An 18,388-nucleotide genomic window follows, 5' to 3' on the forward strand; every position below is an offset into this window, starting at 1 on the left:
TAGTATTGAACTCACAACTAGTTTTAAATGCATAATTAAGGTCAACTTCAGAATGAACTTGACCTTGAACACTTGTGCCTGAGAGGGGATTAAAACCAAGACAGTTTAATCTTTTAAACACACAAACTTGTCTTTTTATCTTAATTGAACCGGAAATCACTGGATTTGTATCTATAATTTTGTCGTTGACCTTGTCTTTTGTTAAATTTTGATTTTTGATGATGGTATCAGGAGCCAAAGTAGCATCAATAAGTTTTGTTTTAATATTGGTTTTAACAGAAATTGGGGATTTCTCTTTTTCCTGGATTAGAAAAGACTGGGGGTTACCAACTCTAACACTTTTTGAAGTGGTTAGGTTGGACATTTCTATAATAACATTTTCAAGTTCACTCATCAATGATAATAACCGCTTCATTGGAGGGAGGAGGTTTCTTGTTTTAGGTGTAGTAGGGACATTGTTTAACAAGTTGGACTGGCAGGAAGCACGGGTCTTGAATACTGTAGCCAGGTCGGGGGTTTGGCAACTGAAATCAGTTGTTTTTTAAACGAAATTGGTTTGGCAGGACACATCGGACATGGTTGAGGGGGGACTGTCCTAGGGCATGAAATTGGTTTGGCAAGGAATTGATTTGAGAGACGAAAAGGGTGATAACCTCATTTCCTTCAAAATGTTGACTAGATTACTTCCAGATGGGTGACGTGGAGGTGTCATAAAGGTGGACGGGGTCTGGGTGGAACAACGCAAAGAGTCATCAAAGGGTACTACCTTGTCATTAGTATCTTCTTTTGTAGTACAATCTAGGCAAAGCCAATGTTTTGACCACTTAGAACGTTCTATACCGGAGCAATGTTCATGGAAGTAAAACTCACATCTACTGCACTGAATAGAGTTAATAGTAACTCTTAATCTGCATTCCTGGCATACTCTCTTTGCCATTTTTTGAACCGGAATGGGTTTTGATATATTATCAAATATTATAGCTGATTAAAGATGAGTTAGCTAGGGTCACGGATTTAATTCATGTTCAAAGCTCTTAATTAATTCTGTCCAAAGTGAGTGAATCCAAAAAGTTGTTTCCACTCTGAAGACTAAATAAAGACTGAATGGTGCTATGGTAATGCATGCACGTAGACAGTATTGCTTTATTTGCCAACCAATTATTTTAGAGCCGAAAAATTATTGGTTATCAAACAATATTTATCTAACTAAATATTTGATTTTGATAAGTAATCACAAGATACGTAATTTTTGATCATTGCATAAATTAAATCTAATTATCTTGATTTTTCTGTAAAGATCAAATACTTTGAACAGGGTTGCTTCTTACTGAAGACTTCCATGAAAAAATTTTTAGAAGAGAGCGAAGATAAGCGAGCATTGGTACAATATTTGTGCAAATATATACCCCTAAGGTGCAAATATATACTTTGAATTGGAATATACCCTGAATTGTCGACGGTAAAGTTTCGAATCGCAAAATTCAGCGTTATTTTTGTCGACGGCATTTGTGAAACATGAAGTTGTAGGAAAACAGTTTGAATTGAAAATCAATTATTTTACAGGTTAGGTTATAGCTTCTTTGTATGGCTACAGAAATCAAATACCTTTTGGGCCCCTTTAAGGGCTCAAGATGCAACTAGCCCCAAAAGCGATTCTTGAATTATGGAAGAGCATAAAAAAGGCATCAAAGGACGTTTTCACTTTCATCTTAGCTAAATTATGTGGCCACCTAGATATTTACCCAATATTTATCAACTAACAAAAAACTACTCAGTTGGACATTTTGTCCATTGACCGGTACCTTTCGTTTGTTAACCAGTCTTTTAAATTTTAGGCGATTTCGATTAGTGTTAATGTTTTCTTCAAATTTGGCAAATCTGTCAAGTGCTTCCGTTGTATCACTTTAATCATCTTAGAAGTATTTGAAATAAGAAGGCGAAATTTGCAAGAATGTCTTGGCAACCTCAAAATGATGGACTCCAGCAAATATTACAGATTTTGAAAGAAAGCCAGTCACCTGATACTGCGACTCAACGTGCTGTTCAGCAGGTATTCACACATTTGTTTATTTTAAACATCAACAAAAGTCCTTTTGTGATTGCACAACATAGGCTACTTGCCTAAGGAGATGAAGGACACAGGTTTTAGTTTATAGGCAGTGTTTGATCTGGCTGGCAAAGTCAATTTTCGTTTTGTTAAAGTTTTTACAGTTCATATTATTGACACAAAAAAATTGAACATAGGCCTACCATGTGATGCCTTTTTTTCTGCTCTCTACAAATGTAATAATATATGTTGCAAATAAATTTTACCCCCACCCCTATATATACCAATTCTGGGTGTATATTTATACATTAGAGGGGGGTGGGTGGGTATAATTTAAATTGTAAATATTTAGCATTTCATATTAATGACTTACAAATAAAGTAAACATATGACTCTATGCCTTTTTATGCTCTTTCCCAATAAAATAATCATTTTTGTTACAAATGAGTTTTACCCCCACCCCTATAGCCTATGTACCAATTCAGGGTAGCCTATATAGGATATTTGCACACTAGGGGGGGTGAGGGTAAAGTTTATTTTTGATACAATGAGAAATTAGTTTAAACTTAACCCCCACCCCTAATGTGGGAATATATAGAGGTGGGGATAAAATTCATTTACAACAAAAATGATTGTTATATTTGTAAAGAGCATAAAGAAAAGCATTGAGCAGTATGTTCAGTTTATTTGTAAGTCAGTAATATGAACTGTAAAATATTTATTGTTTAAACTTAGAGTACTAAACCAGTTTGCCAACCATCAGAACAATATTCTCTATTTTAATTAGCACAAAAACTGCAAAACAACTGACTCAGATATGATTTATACATCACCTGAAATCTCTGTCATTGCTTGTTTTATATGCTTTGAAAAGTATGCCAAAAGCATTGTTGCTAATATATGAAACTACTTTTCTTAAACTCATTACAATAAACATGTTCACAACATGCCAAACCAGTTTTCTGACCTTTACTTTATTCACATGCTCTGACATCTTAATCAGAAGACTGACATGGGACATAACCATTTTTCTGACTGAAACTTTCAGGGATGGGTCTAAAGGCTAAAGTATGTCCTGGGAAGGCATTTTGAAGTACCTACCTCCACTCCTCTCTCTAGAGGTTCCTGACCTTTAAAAATCTGTGAGTTATAGAAGTGAAACCGTACAAAATAAATCTTCCATTTAAATAAAATACAACAAAATTGTTTTCAGCTTCAAAACTTTGCTCCATCCTAATTTATAAGGTTTTAAAGATATGCAAATACATTTCCTAAATTTTGGAAATAAAACATTGATATGGCTTAAAATTCTGCTCAAATAACTGAAATTGCATTTTCAGAACTAAAGCCAGAGAAAAAGAAACTGATAACTGAAAATTAAGGTAAAATGTTGTTTTGTTAAAATTTCAAGGGGTATAGACCTGTCATGTACACAAATTTCAGGACCATCTAGAGGGAGAAAGAAAAGAGGTAGGTACTTCAAAATACCTTCCCAGGACATACTTTAGCCTGTAGACCCATCCCTGAGAGTTTCATTTTCCTAACCTAACCCCATTCTAAGATAGCCAAAAGTAGCTAAAGTAGAATTTTACCAATTATAATATTCCATAGTAAAAAAAATAGAAAAAGAAACAGTATTAACTTAGAGAACAGAGCTTTTACTCTTTCAAACATGTCTGGCAGTAAAACTTTGTTTGTTTTGACTAAGAAGTCATCTAACTGTTTCAATGACCTGGCATAATTGGTTGATAGGTCTTCAGGGATACAATGCTGATGCATATGCCCCTTGCACCTGTCACAAGTGACCCAAAAGCATCCATGACCATTCCAAGACTTAATACAATAAATGCAACACCAACTTTTGCTATTGTCCGCAGAACTTCTTGTAGGCTTATTTCTACTAAAGAAAAACAGGCAATTTAGCTGAAGTATTACATCCTATGCTTGAAAAAAAGCTCAATTTAAGTACAACTGCAAACCTGAAGGAAATTCAAAGTTCCAGACTAGAAATCTATTCACAGTTTCACGTATGAATTAGTGATATATTTATTTCTTTCATTTTTCTTGAATTCCATCAGTTTTGCCCTATTGCACAGTTTGTTATGGGGGGGGGGGGGCTAGGTGGCAAATTTTTTCAGATATATGAGCTTTATTCTGATAGAAGATTGCAGTTTTGTAAAAGCATGCTAGTAGCCAAAATGTTTGGGAGGAGAGCAAGGGATTTTGCCAAATGGCTGGTTATTTTTGCCAACTGTTTTTCTGTACCAATAATTAGCATATTATATGTTTTACAGATCATACATTAAATCAATGCATAAGTCATTAAAACCACTGCATTTACCAACCAAGATTGAGATTTTGGTAAGTTTAATTGCATCATTTTGTTTAACCAAATGGAAAATTGTGGTACCATCTGTAAAATCATGGCAGGAGTCAGTAAAACTGCTGTGTTTACCAACTAAGTTTGAGATTTCTATAAATGGCATGTTAGTATTCTTGTGGTATTCATTTAACCAAACAAAAAAATTTGTAGCATTGTAAAAACTATGGTGCTTTGCAAAGCACCATGATTTTGCTGACTAATTTTTTTTAAAACTGAGTGCTCAAAAATATTCAAGGCAGGGGAACATTATTGCTACCTAGTGAATGAAGCAAAAAGCTAAAAATACAAAAAAAGTTAGAAGGAATTACTTTTGATTGGTAAAAACAAATAAATAACTTTTTTTGCAGCAAATACTTGTCCAAAATGTTGGAATAAAATAAAAGAAACAAAGTGTTTTGAATGTGAGAGCCTAAAATTTGCTTCAAAAGCTTATTAAAAAGCTTCCAAGTCCTTTACAAATAGAAAAAGAATGAAATCTTAATAGAAAAGAGGAGAAAATAAGCAAAATAATTCCATACCTTGTGCTGTCTTTTGGTTTTTCTTATATGCCTCACTCAAGGACTTGATGCTTGTTTTTCTGGATAATAAGTATTTCAGTGGAGCACGTGCTTTCCACTTCTGCTGCTCAGGTTCTTTCTCCTCAAAGTTTAAAATGGCCTTCATTGGAGTAGAAAACTGAGGATTAGGTGGTGTATCCTTGTATTTTAGATGTTTTTGATTCTGTGGGGTCTTTGCCAAATTGGGACAGAAGAGAGTGATGCTAGAGGGTTTGGTGTGGGCAAAGAGGGGCCAGGCTGATTTTCAACTGAAGCACCTCCAACCATAGAAGGGCTGTTGTTGAAGCTGCTTTCAGCAGGGAAAAGGGGTGAAGATTTTGGCATAATATTGCAAAGAAAGGAGTCATTCATTAAATTTATATCAGAAACAGAAAGTAGCAAAAGATCTGATAGAAAGTAGAAAGAGAAAGAAAGAAAGAGAAACAGAAAGTAGCAAAAGGCTGAAGCTCATCAGCCTTGGTTGCCTGTTTTATATCTCACCAAAAGTAAAAAAAAAGTTTTGGTTGGAGGTTTCTCTTGTCCAAGAAGGCCTGTCCATTTGCTGACAAAATTCTTCAAGGACGTTAGGCTCAAGTCTATTTTTGATTGTTTCAAGTGTGGTAACAAGCCTTGATTTATCTTTGCATTTTGGGCATTGCAGCTGAAGAGTTGAAGAGCACAGTGTACACACCAATGTCACTGGAGTTTCCCTGCTTATTGTAGTTGCTTCAGTCATTGGTATATTTTGAGCTTCAGACTCTTTGACTGTGTTTTTTTGCATTATGCATTTGGTTCAATCAATGGCATTGGCAGACCAAGGAAAAACTCCACACTTACTAAATGAATTTTTGCAAAGGCTTTTGGTGATAATCTGCTCAAAAATGTGGGGAAAAGCCAGGCTATGGTCAGCTTGACAATTTTTCTGTCTTTTTTTGCATGAACTGATATTATATTTCCCTCTTCATCACAAAGACCAGCTTTGAAACAAATGATGTGGTTTTTCCAAGCAGTTTTTAAAGGTTTAATGACCTCTACGTCTGCAGCTTGGAGAATGAGGGTTGAATTTGGATATAATCATAGCAAGTGAATTTTATTTTCTTGGCAAAGGACATACAGATTTTAAGATATGTGGCTTGAATGGCCATCAAGAATGAGAATTATGTTTTTGCCATGCAAACCCCTTGCTTTTAGCCATGGAATGAATATGGTTTTGACAAAGTCAATAAATGCAATCTGCTTCATCCATCCTTTCTTGCCACAATTTCTTTGGGGACATTCTGGAGGAGGAAATACATCATTGTTTTGTCAGCATTAAACCATAAGTGGGGGTTTTTGAAATCCTCTTTTGTTACTCCATCTTCTTTCCCTCCCAATGGGAAATCCTCTCTTTGGAAATCCTCTTTGTCTATGCTATATGTAGATATTATATGTAAACTTTATAACTTATAGACCTTTCCTCTTGTGCTGTGGAGGGGTCATGTTACTGCCAAAGGTATAGCAAATGGGCCTTTCAACTCTGCTGCACAAAATCTTTATCAGACAATTTTTGAAAAAAAAATTCATGGAAGAGGGCATGGTTGCCATACAATCGTTTTGGTCACTAAAATGTTTGATCTTTGTTTGAATGAGCCCTCTCGGTATTCTAGGACCACTGGGCCAATACAATCACCCCTAGAAAAAAACAATTACAAAATTCTATATTTTTAGACAGGAGCTTGATAATGAAAGAAATAAAATTTTAATATCAAAATTTGAGAAATATCAAAAAGCAACAGTATTGACTATGAAAACAGAACTTCTACTCTTCCAAACATATCTTGCAGTAAACTTTGTTTCTTCTGACTATAATAATTCATTTAGCTCCATTGCTGTTCTGGCATATTAGGTTTAAAGATCTTCAGGGATACATTGCCAATGCATATGCCCCTGACACCCATTACAAGTGACCCAAAGTACTCACAACCATTTTGAGCTTCATGGCAATAAATACAACACCAACTATTACCACTATCACCAGAACTCGTTGCAGGCTTATTTTTACCTAAAGAAAAACAGACAATTTAGCTGAAGTATTATATCCTATACTTGAAAAAAGGAAGCTTTATTAAATTAAAACTCTTAAATCCTAGAAAAATGGCAAAGAAACTTTGGAAATGTAATTATTTTTTTTAATTGTTAAAGATAACCGAAACTTTAAAAAAATGTCAGAAAGGAGAAAATGGAAAAACTTGAGGCAAAGCCTTAACATTATCATTATTTTGAATAGAAATAAGTTAAATAATATTTCCTGTTATTTGTTTTACAAACTTTATAGCCACAATTCAAGAGAAAAGACTATAAACCAATTTTGCAAAATGGCCATCCATTCAGTTTCCAACCAGTTTTCTATTTAGGTTAGAAAAAACGACCATGTTGGGAAAAAGGTTTGCTGTGACCAGTAAAGCGACACTAAACCCTGTCGGATTTTTGAAAGGGTCATTTTTTATCGTTAATAAAACTGACCATTTAAAAACCTCACCTTTCCTCAAAAATAATCAAAGTTTTGTCTAATTATGAATAATTATTATATACCAATTTAAAAAAATTCAAAATCCATGCAAAATTCCTAGACTGGCAAAAGTTAGGCTCTCCTTTTTGTCAGTAGATGCATTAAACTGAGCTAGAAATGCTGTTTTACATTGAGCAGGAGGAAGAGAAAGATGAAAAGCTGCATTCCCAAGGAAAATCAGTGAGGTATAAGTTGTTTTCTTAATTTTTTGGTTGGTGTCAGTTTATTTGTTGGGGGTCAGTAACTGGTTTGGTACCAGTACCATACCTCTCATATTATTCAGAAATATACTTTACCCCAACCCCCCTAATGTGCAAATATATACCCTGAATAAGTATATCTAGGGGTGGGGGGTAAAATTCATTTGCAACAAAAATGATTATTATTAGGTTACCTTAAATTACCTGAAATTGCATGTCCAGCTAGATAAGGTGGTCTTATTATATGTTTTTATTCGGAAAGAGTATAAAAAAAGGCATCAAGCAGTATGTTTACTTTATTTGTAAGTCAAATAATATGAACTGCAAAAAATTTATTGTGCTTTCCATTCATGTTTACAGTTGATGTACAGATGTAGGCCTAAAAGAAAAGCTACTGACTCAATATTTACAAACCAAAATCTTGGTTAAGCTAGTGTAAGATACCTGGTAGGCTAGTTGAACAGCTAATGACCACTTAAACAGTTAAGGCCTGATTCACTATAAGATTTGACATCAGTACAGGGGCTGGCTACTTCTCAAGGAAGTATTATTAGCCTACCTTAAATTACATTGTCCAGCAAAATGAAGAATAATACTATAGAGTTAGGTCAGTGATAATAAGAAGCCAGTGATGCAATGGTAACCCGTTTTGTCTTCTGTTGTTTGGTGGGCTAACTTTATCAATGGTAATCTTAATGCATCAACAAAGGAGGACAATGACATCTCTCTCAGGATGATTGTTCTGATAGGTGGCTCAGACATAATAAAAAATAATATGGCATTAAAATTTACAGTCCCAAATGGCAATGTGGTTCTCCATGCATGACCAGCATGGAGCTATCCTTTATTTTTGCTTACAAATCCTCTTTACCTTCCCCAGAATTTTCTAGGTACCCATGTATAGTTGGTTTTGCACTGGCTGATCTTTTAAAGTCATGCTACTGACCCCTATTGCACACCAAACAACCAGCAACACCAGGATTCAAAACCTTGTCCTTATTGGAAAAGAATATTGATTAATATTGACATATTGACAAGAATATTGACAAATATATTGATTTAAAACATTGACAATGTTTTAAGGGACAAGAATATTGTCCCTGTAATAACACATAAAACATGGTAAAACTTTTGATCTTAGACATGATGTAAGGTAAGATACTCAGTACTGTCAAACAGAATTACTTTAAATTAAAATTATATATTTTTTTTCTTTATTATTTTGCAATAACTTTTGTAAAAAATGACATAACAACCTAGAAAGACCATTCCATATGTATTTCTGACAGCTGAAGAAGGTGGGCATTGCAGTTTTTTTTTATCCCTTCTCAAGTGGCCATTATTTTTTTTTTTAATTATGTTCTAATTTAGTTACCTACACTTTATCCAACTTTGAATGATGTTGTTCTATTTTATATACTGCTATGTAAGCTCCTAATTTGTTCATAGTTAGCCATGCTTTGGGATAGTTTGAACAACCTGTTCTTTACAGTGTTTTCTTTTAGTCAACATAAAAAAGATTGCTTTTATTGAAAAAAAAGAAAAACATAGAAAATTTGAATCAGATTAAGTTAAAGAAAAACATTAATTGCAAAAAATAAAGTAAAAATGGAGGTTAGAGTTTATATTTTTTGTAAAGTTTTTTGTATGACTAAGCAACTTCATGCTGCCCTTCAATTTGGAAGGTTTCATGTCCTTTTTGAATAACTTGTCCAGCAAAAATGGATAAGGTTTATATTAACAGACTATTCAGGTAGCTAAGAAATAGACTTATCACTATAGGCTTTGTCAGAATTGCATCCTGAATCTAAATTTAACATGCATTTGCGTTAGAAATGAAATTTACCCCTAAATATACCAATTCAGGGTATATATTTGCACATTAGGGGGGGGGGTAAACTTTAAACATCCTGAATCCAAATTGCACATTCATTTGCATCAGAAATGAACTCCCCTCCCTAATGTGCAAATATATACCCTGAATTGGTATATATAGTGGTGGGGGTAAAGTTAATTTCTGATGCAAATGCATGTTAAATTTAGATTCAGGCTTTGGATAAAGTTTTTGAAACTGTTTAAAAATCTGTGAAAAAAAAATATCTGAAACTGTGTTAAAAATCTGGTCTTGAATTTTCTGCTCTAAAGTCCAATGTCATGCTTTTTAACTGAAAAAGTCCACTTCCTGATGAAATAGTACTTTTACAAATTGTTTACCTTGGTATTCCAATTGTACATACCATTTCTCATACTTGTCATCTCCTAACAGAAGTCATCAAGCACCACATATCAGCTGCCTATCCTTCCATTGTCTCTGCTAAGTTTTGTTTCAATTGTCTGTAACGTATTCTATCTTTGGAGTTAAGAGTTGAATTCAATTATTTAATGGAGACCCAACACCTATAAATAAAGTGCATAAGCATAAGCAAACAACACAAAAGCAAAGCAATCAAATCAATATGTTTCATCTTCTTTCTCATGTAGAAATGGCTTCCATCACTGCCAGACTGGACGGAGGTGGATATCAACGTGACGATCAATGCTCAGGTTCATACGCGCAGGTGGTTTGGAAAGTCTACCTGAGCGAGTGACTCTTCCTGTGCATCTGGCGGGGCTTCAGCGCTGGTCACAGGGGGTATCACTGTATCAGTAGTTGACTGACATCGTAGACTTAATGCTCTATCCTCCTCCCCCCTGATGTTTGGCCTTTCGGCTATGGTGAAATCATTTTATTCGACTACTGACGGGGTTTCCTCGTCAGTACTGCTGTTCAATTCGGCACTGGATCGATCTGCGACAGGTGTCGTACTAGCTCCAACTGTCGCTGTTCCATCCGGGTAAGTATGTAGTTTGGGGCACTGGGTAACACGGCCTGCATGTAATGGGTGGGATGGTATAGGCGCCGGCTCGGCTATAACTGGTTCTGATCTGTGACGTAGGTGGCGCCTGTTTCTCCGAAGAGTACTGTCGTCTTGCAGACGCACCAGGTAAGAGCGCTCTTGTTGTCTCAACTTCTTCTCGACTTCGCCCTTGCGCAATCTACTACTTTTGTCAAATTTCACCCTTACTTTCTCTCCTATGCTCAATTCTTTCAGCTCTTTGGCGTTCTTGTTTTAAGCTCTCTGCTGTCTCGACTGAGCTTTCTCTCTTGCTTTCTCGAAAGCTGAGTCCGCAATTATTTTTGGCTGCTGATGGGATGGCAGCGCTGGGAAGATCGACCGGGTTTTCCTGCTCATGAGCAGCTGAACCGGTGTATATGCTCCATCAACTGGGGTGTTTTGGTATTCCAGCAATGCGATGTATGGATCTGTTTGGCTTTCTGTCGCTTTTGTCATGATCCATTTTGCTGTCTGGACAGCCTTCTCGCTCATCCCATTGGACTGTGGGTATCGGGGACTCAATGTGACATGGTTGATATCCCAGGATGCTGCAAACGTTCGAAACTGCTCTGAGCTGAATTGTGGCCCATTGTCTGAAGTAATCTTCTCTGGTATACCATATCTGGCGAAATGCATTTTTAATTTCGAGATCACTTGCTGTGAGTTTGAAATGGCAAGTTTATTCACCTTGAAAAATCTACTATAATAGTGTACGGTGATTAGGTATTCCATACCACTGAATGTAAAGATTTCCAAGCCCATGTGTTGAAATGGATACTGGGGAACCTCTGAGGATATCAATGGTTCTTTCTGTTAATCCATTTGATGCATGGCGCATATTTCGCAACCAGATACTAGTTGCGTGGTATCTTTCGTGATTTTAGGCCAAAATACAGAGCTACAAGCTCTTTCTTTTGTTTTAACAATGCCAACGTGTGATGAATGAAGCTGTTGCAGTATGTCTCCACGCAGTGCCTTAGGCACAACAATGCGTTCGCCTTTCAGTATAATACCATCGTTGATAACCAGCTCGTCTCTGTAGTTCCAGAATGGAAGAATGATAGGTGGTACATCTCTTCGGTTGTTAGGCCAGCCAGATTCGACGATGTCTGACAGTGTTTTCAGCTCAACATCTCTTAGGGTTTCCTCACGGACTTGCTCTAGTTTGTTTCTGCTTACTGGAATATCTCTAAAGAATGCATGGATGGCTACTTCTCCTTCAATTTGAATTTCTGGTCTTGGTCAGGTAAGTGCATTCATGATAAGGCATCAGCTACCGGGATTTCTTTGCCAGGACGATACTGGAATGACAGTTCATACTGCTGGAGCACTAGCATCATTCTTTGCAATCGGGGTGGTGCCCTATTTTTTGGTTTGGACAATATCACCTCTAAAGGTTTGTGATCTGTTGTCACAGTGATCTTTCTACCACAAATATATTGATGGAAATGCGTGCAGGCAAACACAATTCCCAGAACCTCCTTCTAGATTTGTCAGTACCGTTTTTCTGTGTCACTAAGAGATCTAGAAGCAAAGGCTACTGTGGCGTGATCCGCAACCAGTTGAGCACCTAGCCCGTGTTGTGATGTGTCTGTTATCACTTCCACCTGGGCACTTTTGGTATCAAAATATGCGAGGTTGCTGCAAATGGCTTCCTGGACTTTGACTCGGGCATCGTTGTGTACTACTTTCCAATTGAACTCCTTTGCTTTGGCCAGGTCCCTAAGTGGCTGGTTTAGGGTAGAGAGGCAGGGAATGTACCTCGACAAATAGTTGTACATCCCTAGAAGAGTCTGCTATTCATCTTTGTTCTTGGGGGCTGGAATTTCTTTCATTGCCCTAATTTTGTTAGGGTCTGGTTCCATACCTCCCTTTGTCAGTATATGTCCAAAGTAGGGAATGGCTATGGCATCGAAAAGGCATTTCTCTTTATTAAACTTGATGCCTTTTTCACGAGCCCTCTGCATAAATGTCCTTAGTTTCCTATCATGATCTGTTGTACTTTCAGCCATTCCAGCAACATCATCTACAATCAGACCAATGTCAATACCTTCAAATACCTCTTCCATTCGTTTTTGGTACTCATCCTGGGCTGATATGAGCCCGAAAGGATATCTCTTGAAGCGGTATCTTCCAAATGTTGTGCTGAATGTAGTGAGGTCAGCAGATTCCTCGCCTAAAACCATTGACCAGTAACCATTTCTAGTGTCGGTTTTCAAAAATCTTTCTGCTGCAGCACATCTCACTGCTACATCATCAAAGCTAGGAATGGGGTGGTAAGGACGCTTGATACATTTGTTTAAGTCCACTGGATCTAGATAAATTCGGATTTTTCTGTCTGGTTTCTTTACAAGGACAATCGAATTCACCCAGTCTGTTGGTTTTTGTACCTTCTCTATGATGCCAATATTTTGTAATCTGTCTAGTTCTTCTTTTAGCTTTGACTGACGGGCATATGGAACTCACTTTGGTTGCTGGACTGTTGGAACAGATCCTTCCTTCAAGTAAATGTAACAATTTCCGGGCAACGTCCCAATACCTTGGAAGACATCATCATATTCCTCGAGGATCTGTCGTACTTCCGGTCTGGTTGAAACCGTGGCTGGGTCATCAGTCATGCTACATGACATGCTAAGCACAAACTTGATCAAGTTCATCTGTTCGCTCGTTTGTCTACTAAGGATTGGTCCTTTATGGGTTTCAACAACATGAAACACATGAACCTGCGGTTCTCGGTCCTTATACTGAATCACAATCTGTGCAATTCCAAGTACTTCAAGGCTGCATCCACTGTAGCTTGTCAGGATATCTTTGTTGGGAAGCAAGGTAGGTCTTGGTTTTAGGGATCTAAATTCACTTGCTGGGAGAACGTTTGCATCAGCCCCTATATCAATTTTGAAGGTTATTTCTCGTCGGTATTCAGGTAAGTTAACTTTAATCATTGGCTTTTGGACTGAATCGGTTCTGCTGTCAACAGACTCGATGAAGTATTCATTGTTTCCTTCGTTCTCAGCTGGCAGGGCTTCAATTTCGTTGACAGACCTGCTTTTGCAAACCTTTGCAAAATGATTTGGCTTCCGACACTTGGAACAGATTTGCCCTTTTGCGGGGCATTTGTGTTCGCGGGAGTAATGGTTCCCACAGAAATAACAGTTTGGTGTCATTGTCCTTGGCAACACTTTTTGTTTGCGTATGGCTTCCACTTCTTGCTTTACAGCACTAGTACTTTGTTCATTTCTCATCTGTGCATGGGTCTCCACAACTGTTTCAATTGCACGGCTAATATCAATAGCTTTTGCTAGTCTAAGCATTACACCTTCACTCAATAGTCTTTCTCTTATCTGGTCACTCTGTACTCCAAACACCAGTCTGTCTCTCACCATTTCATCTGAACTATCTCCGAAACTACAATCGAGGGCCAGTAACTTCAGAGATGTCATATATGATTCAATTGTCTCTCCTTCTTTCTGATTTCGTTTGTGAAAAACGAATCGGGAAAATATGGGATTGGAACTGGGTTCAACATGCTCAATGAATTTTCTCAGATATACATCCACTTTATTTTTGTCTATTTCTGGATTCTGGAATGTGTTGAATATATCTCGTCCTTTTTCTCCAACCCATATCAGCAAGTAGGAGCACTTCACAGCTTCGGCTTTTCCGGACAAGGGTACTGTGAACATCAGTTCAGCATGCTGGTGAAATCGCTTCCACGAGGCTTTGAAGTTGGCTGACAACCAATCAATTGTTGGATAGGGTGTGCTGTCCATTCTGACACCATGTAACGTATTCTATCTTCGGAGTCAAGAGTTGAATTTGATTATTTAATGGAGACCCAACACCTATAAATAAAGTGCATAAGCATAAGCAAACAACACAAAAGCAAAGCAAGCAAAGCAATCAAATCAATATATTTCATTGTCATTATCTTGCAATGCTGTACAACACTGTTGCTCTCCCCCACTGCTCGACTTTTTGTCCATTTTGCAAAATACCTACTGAGATATCTAACTTGGACATGCAATTCAAAACTCATCAACAGTCTTCACATATTAGATCCTACTATAATCATTGCTAAGCTTCTGAAAAAAAATCACAACCAAAAGATTTTAAGACGTGCTTGCAGCCAGCTTCTTCAACTCAAGCAATGTTGTCTTAGTTGTATAGGGATATTTTGCTTCTTTTTTTCTTTGTAGTGCTCCATCATTTTCTTTTTGTACAAAAATGGGTTTTCAATAAATAATAATATTATTGGTTCCCAACCTTGTACGCATAAATTTGGGGCATCTTCATGAAAGAAATATATTTAAGTACAGGCATGACAAGTCCAAAGGAACACAAAACATCAGGAGCAATTTCAGGGAGGGGCACTTGCCCCAGGTTCAGAAATTTTAGAGGCACAAAATCTCAATTAAATAATTTAACAGTTATGATCATTTTACAATTTTTGTAATTTTATTGTTAAATAAATAAAGTAGAAGGTATATTTTCTTTTTCCTATGTTTTCACCACCATTCCTTGTAAATAAAAGCAAGTGTATTGTATTAAAGCAATTTTAAATCAAATTTTAAACAAAAACAAAGTAGACAGAATCAAAGAACTTAAGCAATCACTTGGGACTAGATACTGAGTAATTTTGTTGATGCTGAAGTAAGAAAAATTAGACTTAAATAAACAGAAAATGTTGTTAATAAATGAAAATTATGTTAAAATGTCGTTAAAGTTTTTGGGAGACAGGGGGAGGGGCACTATTCCAAGATTTTATCCTGGGCACAAGTAAGGCCAGAACTACCACTGCAAAGAATTAAAATTACAGCTGAAAAGTTTGACAACTGTAACATTGATCACACATGGGGAACTTTGAACATGCACCACCATGCATTCAAGTAATACCTTTTCCCCCTCAAATTGGGGGGAAATTTGAACAGATCTTCTCAGCTTGAATCATCAGGAATAGCAAATAAATAATAGCCTGGTCTTAAAAATTCTATATGTTTATTAGTTTACCAATTAAAACTTTCTTGCACATCTCTAAAAATATTTTTGTCTCTTTTTACAAACTATACACGAATAGAAACTCATAAGCACCAGGCAGCAATAATGCACATGGTTAACTGAAGAACAAAATGGCATATATCAAACCTGACGAAATTCTGGTTTGAATGACACCTTGTGGATGATATATAGAGATTGGCCAGTAGATGCCACAATGGAGCCACTGTTTTGTTCAAAGTAACCCTGTTTGACAGTAGTTTGAGTACTAGATAAACTTCCTTGGGTCATGATAAGTTCTTTATTATATCACCTAGAAAGTGAGTTGTTTCACCATTGGATTTGTCAAAATCTTCTTAATCCAACATTTTCATTTTATATTTACCATCATCAGCAATTCTTTGGAATAAGAGTAAAATATTGTAATGATTTAGATCCCTTTCAGTGGTTCCACAAACTCAAAAGACGTAAAGAAAATAATTCAATACCAACACATTTTCCTAAATAAACCTGTAGATGTGTTAGAATTGATAGTGCAATGTGGAAATGAAGGGGTCTTTGCAAACATAAGTTGCCTATCAAATATTAGTAGCAATTATAGTGTTGGTGGCCAGTAATGAGAGGTTGTTTGCCTTGGATCCTCCAGAGCACATACAGTATATACAAAACCTTGCCAGACATCACATGAGTTGAGCTGAAGAGAAATTTGTAAATGCAAGATTTGCTTTTCAAATATTATTAGCAATTGCAGTGCAGGTGGCCAGTAATGAGAGGTTGTTTGCCTTGAATCCTCCAGAGCCAGGAATGGCACATACAGTATCTACAAAACCTTGCCATACATCACAGAGTTGAGCTGCAGTTCTGACATCCTACTACTGTGGTCAAAGACATATCTCCCCTCTGCTCAAATCCTGTTCATACTACCATTGCAAGGTATGTCCAGCACAACCTATTACATGTTTACAACTAATTCTGCAATGTGGAGATGAAGAGAAATTTGTAAAGGCAAGAGTTGCCTATCAAATATTATTAGCAATTGCAGTGCTGGTGGCCAATAATGAGAGGCTGTATATCTTAGATCTTCCTGTGCCAGGAATGATGCATAGGGTATCCACAAAACCTCACCAGACGTCACAGATTTGAGCTGCAGCCCTGACATCCTCCCACTGTAGTTGGAGACACATCTCCCCTCTACTCAAATCCTGTTCATACTGTCATTGCAAAGTGTATTTGGCACAAATTATTACATGCTTAGAACTAATTCTGTAATGTCGAGATGAAGGGGGATTTGCAAATGTAAGAATTGTCTATCAAATATTATTAGCAATTGCAGTGCAGGTGGCCAGTAATGAGAGGTTGTTTACCTTAGATCCTTCTGAGCCAGGAATGGTACATGCAGCATCTGCAAAACATTGCCAGATATCACAGATTTGGGCTGCAGCCCTGACTTCCTCCCACTGTGGTTGAAGATAAAATTCAAGAATGAAGTTGTTTAGGATTTGCTGATAATTATGACAACGCTTTTTGTGTTTGGCTGACTGAAATCTTGGAAAAATTTGTTTTTTAACATTCAAACTCTGACAAAAGTTACCCATACCAGCCTAGGCTGTTTTAATATAATTGTTATGCTTCATAACACTTGTCTTATATTAAATCTGCCCAAAGTTGTGTCTGCATGATTTAAATATTTTGTTCTAAGTTAAGATTATGTTCAAGACATTCTTTACTAGGTTACAGCTCTTATAGCAACCATGATTGGACTGCATTTTCAAAGACTAAGCTAAAGATTTAAATGTGTGTCCAAGATTAGGATCTATTATTGACTATAAGTCTCAATTTGATTGTTTATGTAGTAAATATTCAACCTAATTACATTATTATGGAAAATTATCCAAAACCAATAGTGAAAAATCCACTTTTTGGTTGGTATTAAATAAAAAAAAACAAGTTTTTCTAACTGAAAGTAAGGAGCAACATTAAAACTTAAAACGAACAGAAATTATTCCGTATATGAAAGGGACTGTCGCCTCCTCAACGCCTCGCTCTTTAAGCTGAAGTTTTTTATTGTTTCAAAAAGTAGAGTTGTGAAAAAGAGTCAAACTTTAGCGTAAAGAGCGAGGCTTTGAGGAGGGGCCGGTCCCTTTCACATACGGAATAGTTTCTGTTCGTTTTAAGTTTTAATGTTGCTCCTTACTTTCAGTTTAAAAAACTTGTTTTTTTTATTTAATTTTTGAACGTTTTTGAATAAATGCATGTTTTGATCTTGGCTCAACGTACATGAATAATTAAAACAAAATTTTCATATTAATTTACTTTTATTTAGTTAAATGGCTTTCTCGAAACTTGTTTAATTTTATTTACGAACGTTTTTATTAGTAATAAATATACGTAACTTACGAATTAACTTACGTAACGAACTTCTATATTCATATATTTTTAATTTGTTTATTAGGGGGCTCGCCCCCTAGTCAATACCTTGCTCTTCAAGCGAAGGTTCGAATTTTGTTCCAATTCTTTAAAAATGACCTCTTATTCACAAAGGCCGTTAATTAGAATAAATAGCTCTTATGAAAATACTAAAAAATCTTTGGCTTAAAGAGCGAAGTATTGACTACGGGGTGAACCCAATCATATATGTAATATTTTCTGTTCGTTTGAAGTTTCGATGTTGCTGCTATTGCAGTTGAAATACTTGTTTTTTTATATTAAATTTCTGATCTTTTTTTAAATAATGCTGGGAAGTCCGGCGTCCCCTTCATAGCAATGTCCCTTCCCCCATGAAAACTTCCTTCATGGAAAGATCCTC

At 36.4% G+C, this 18,388-nt stretch overlaps 1 protein-coding gene across 1 annotated transcript in view; it reads left to right on the forward strand.

Moving 5' to 3' along the window:
- The first annotated feature begins 1,945 nt into the window (after positions 1 to 1,945).
- Tnpo (transportin 1) overlaps positions 1,946 to 18,388 on the forward strand; it is a 100,577-nt gene continuing 84,134 nt past the window's right edge. Inside the window, exon 1 of the mRNA XM_089093640.1 lies at positions 1,946 to 2,050. Coding sequence (XP_088949766.1) covers positions 1,952 to 2,050 — 99 coding nt within the window. The 5' untranslated portion in view covers positions 1,946 to 1,951. The remainder of the gene's footprint in view (positions 2,051 to 18,388) is intronic.

The sequence above is a fragment of the Artemia sp. Qi Xiang Cuo genome, chromosome 1, assembly GCF_049724085.1.
Source record: "Artemia sp. Qi Xiang Cuo chromosome 1, ASM4972408v1, whole genome shotgun sequence".
NCBI classification, from domain to species: domain Eukaryota; kingdom Metazoa; phylum Arthropoda; class Branchiopoda; order Anostraca; family Artemiidae; genus Artemia; species Artemia sp. Qi Xiang Cuo.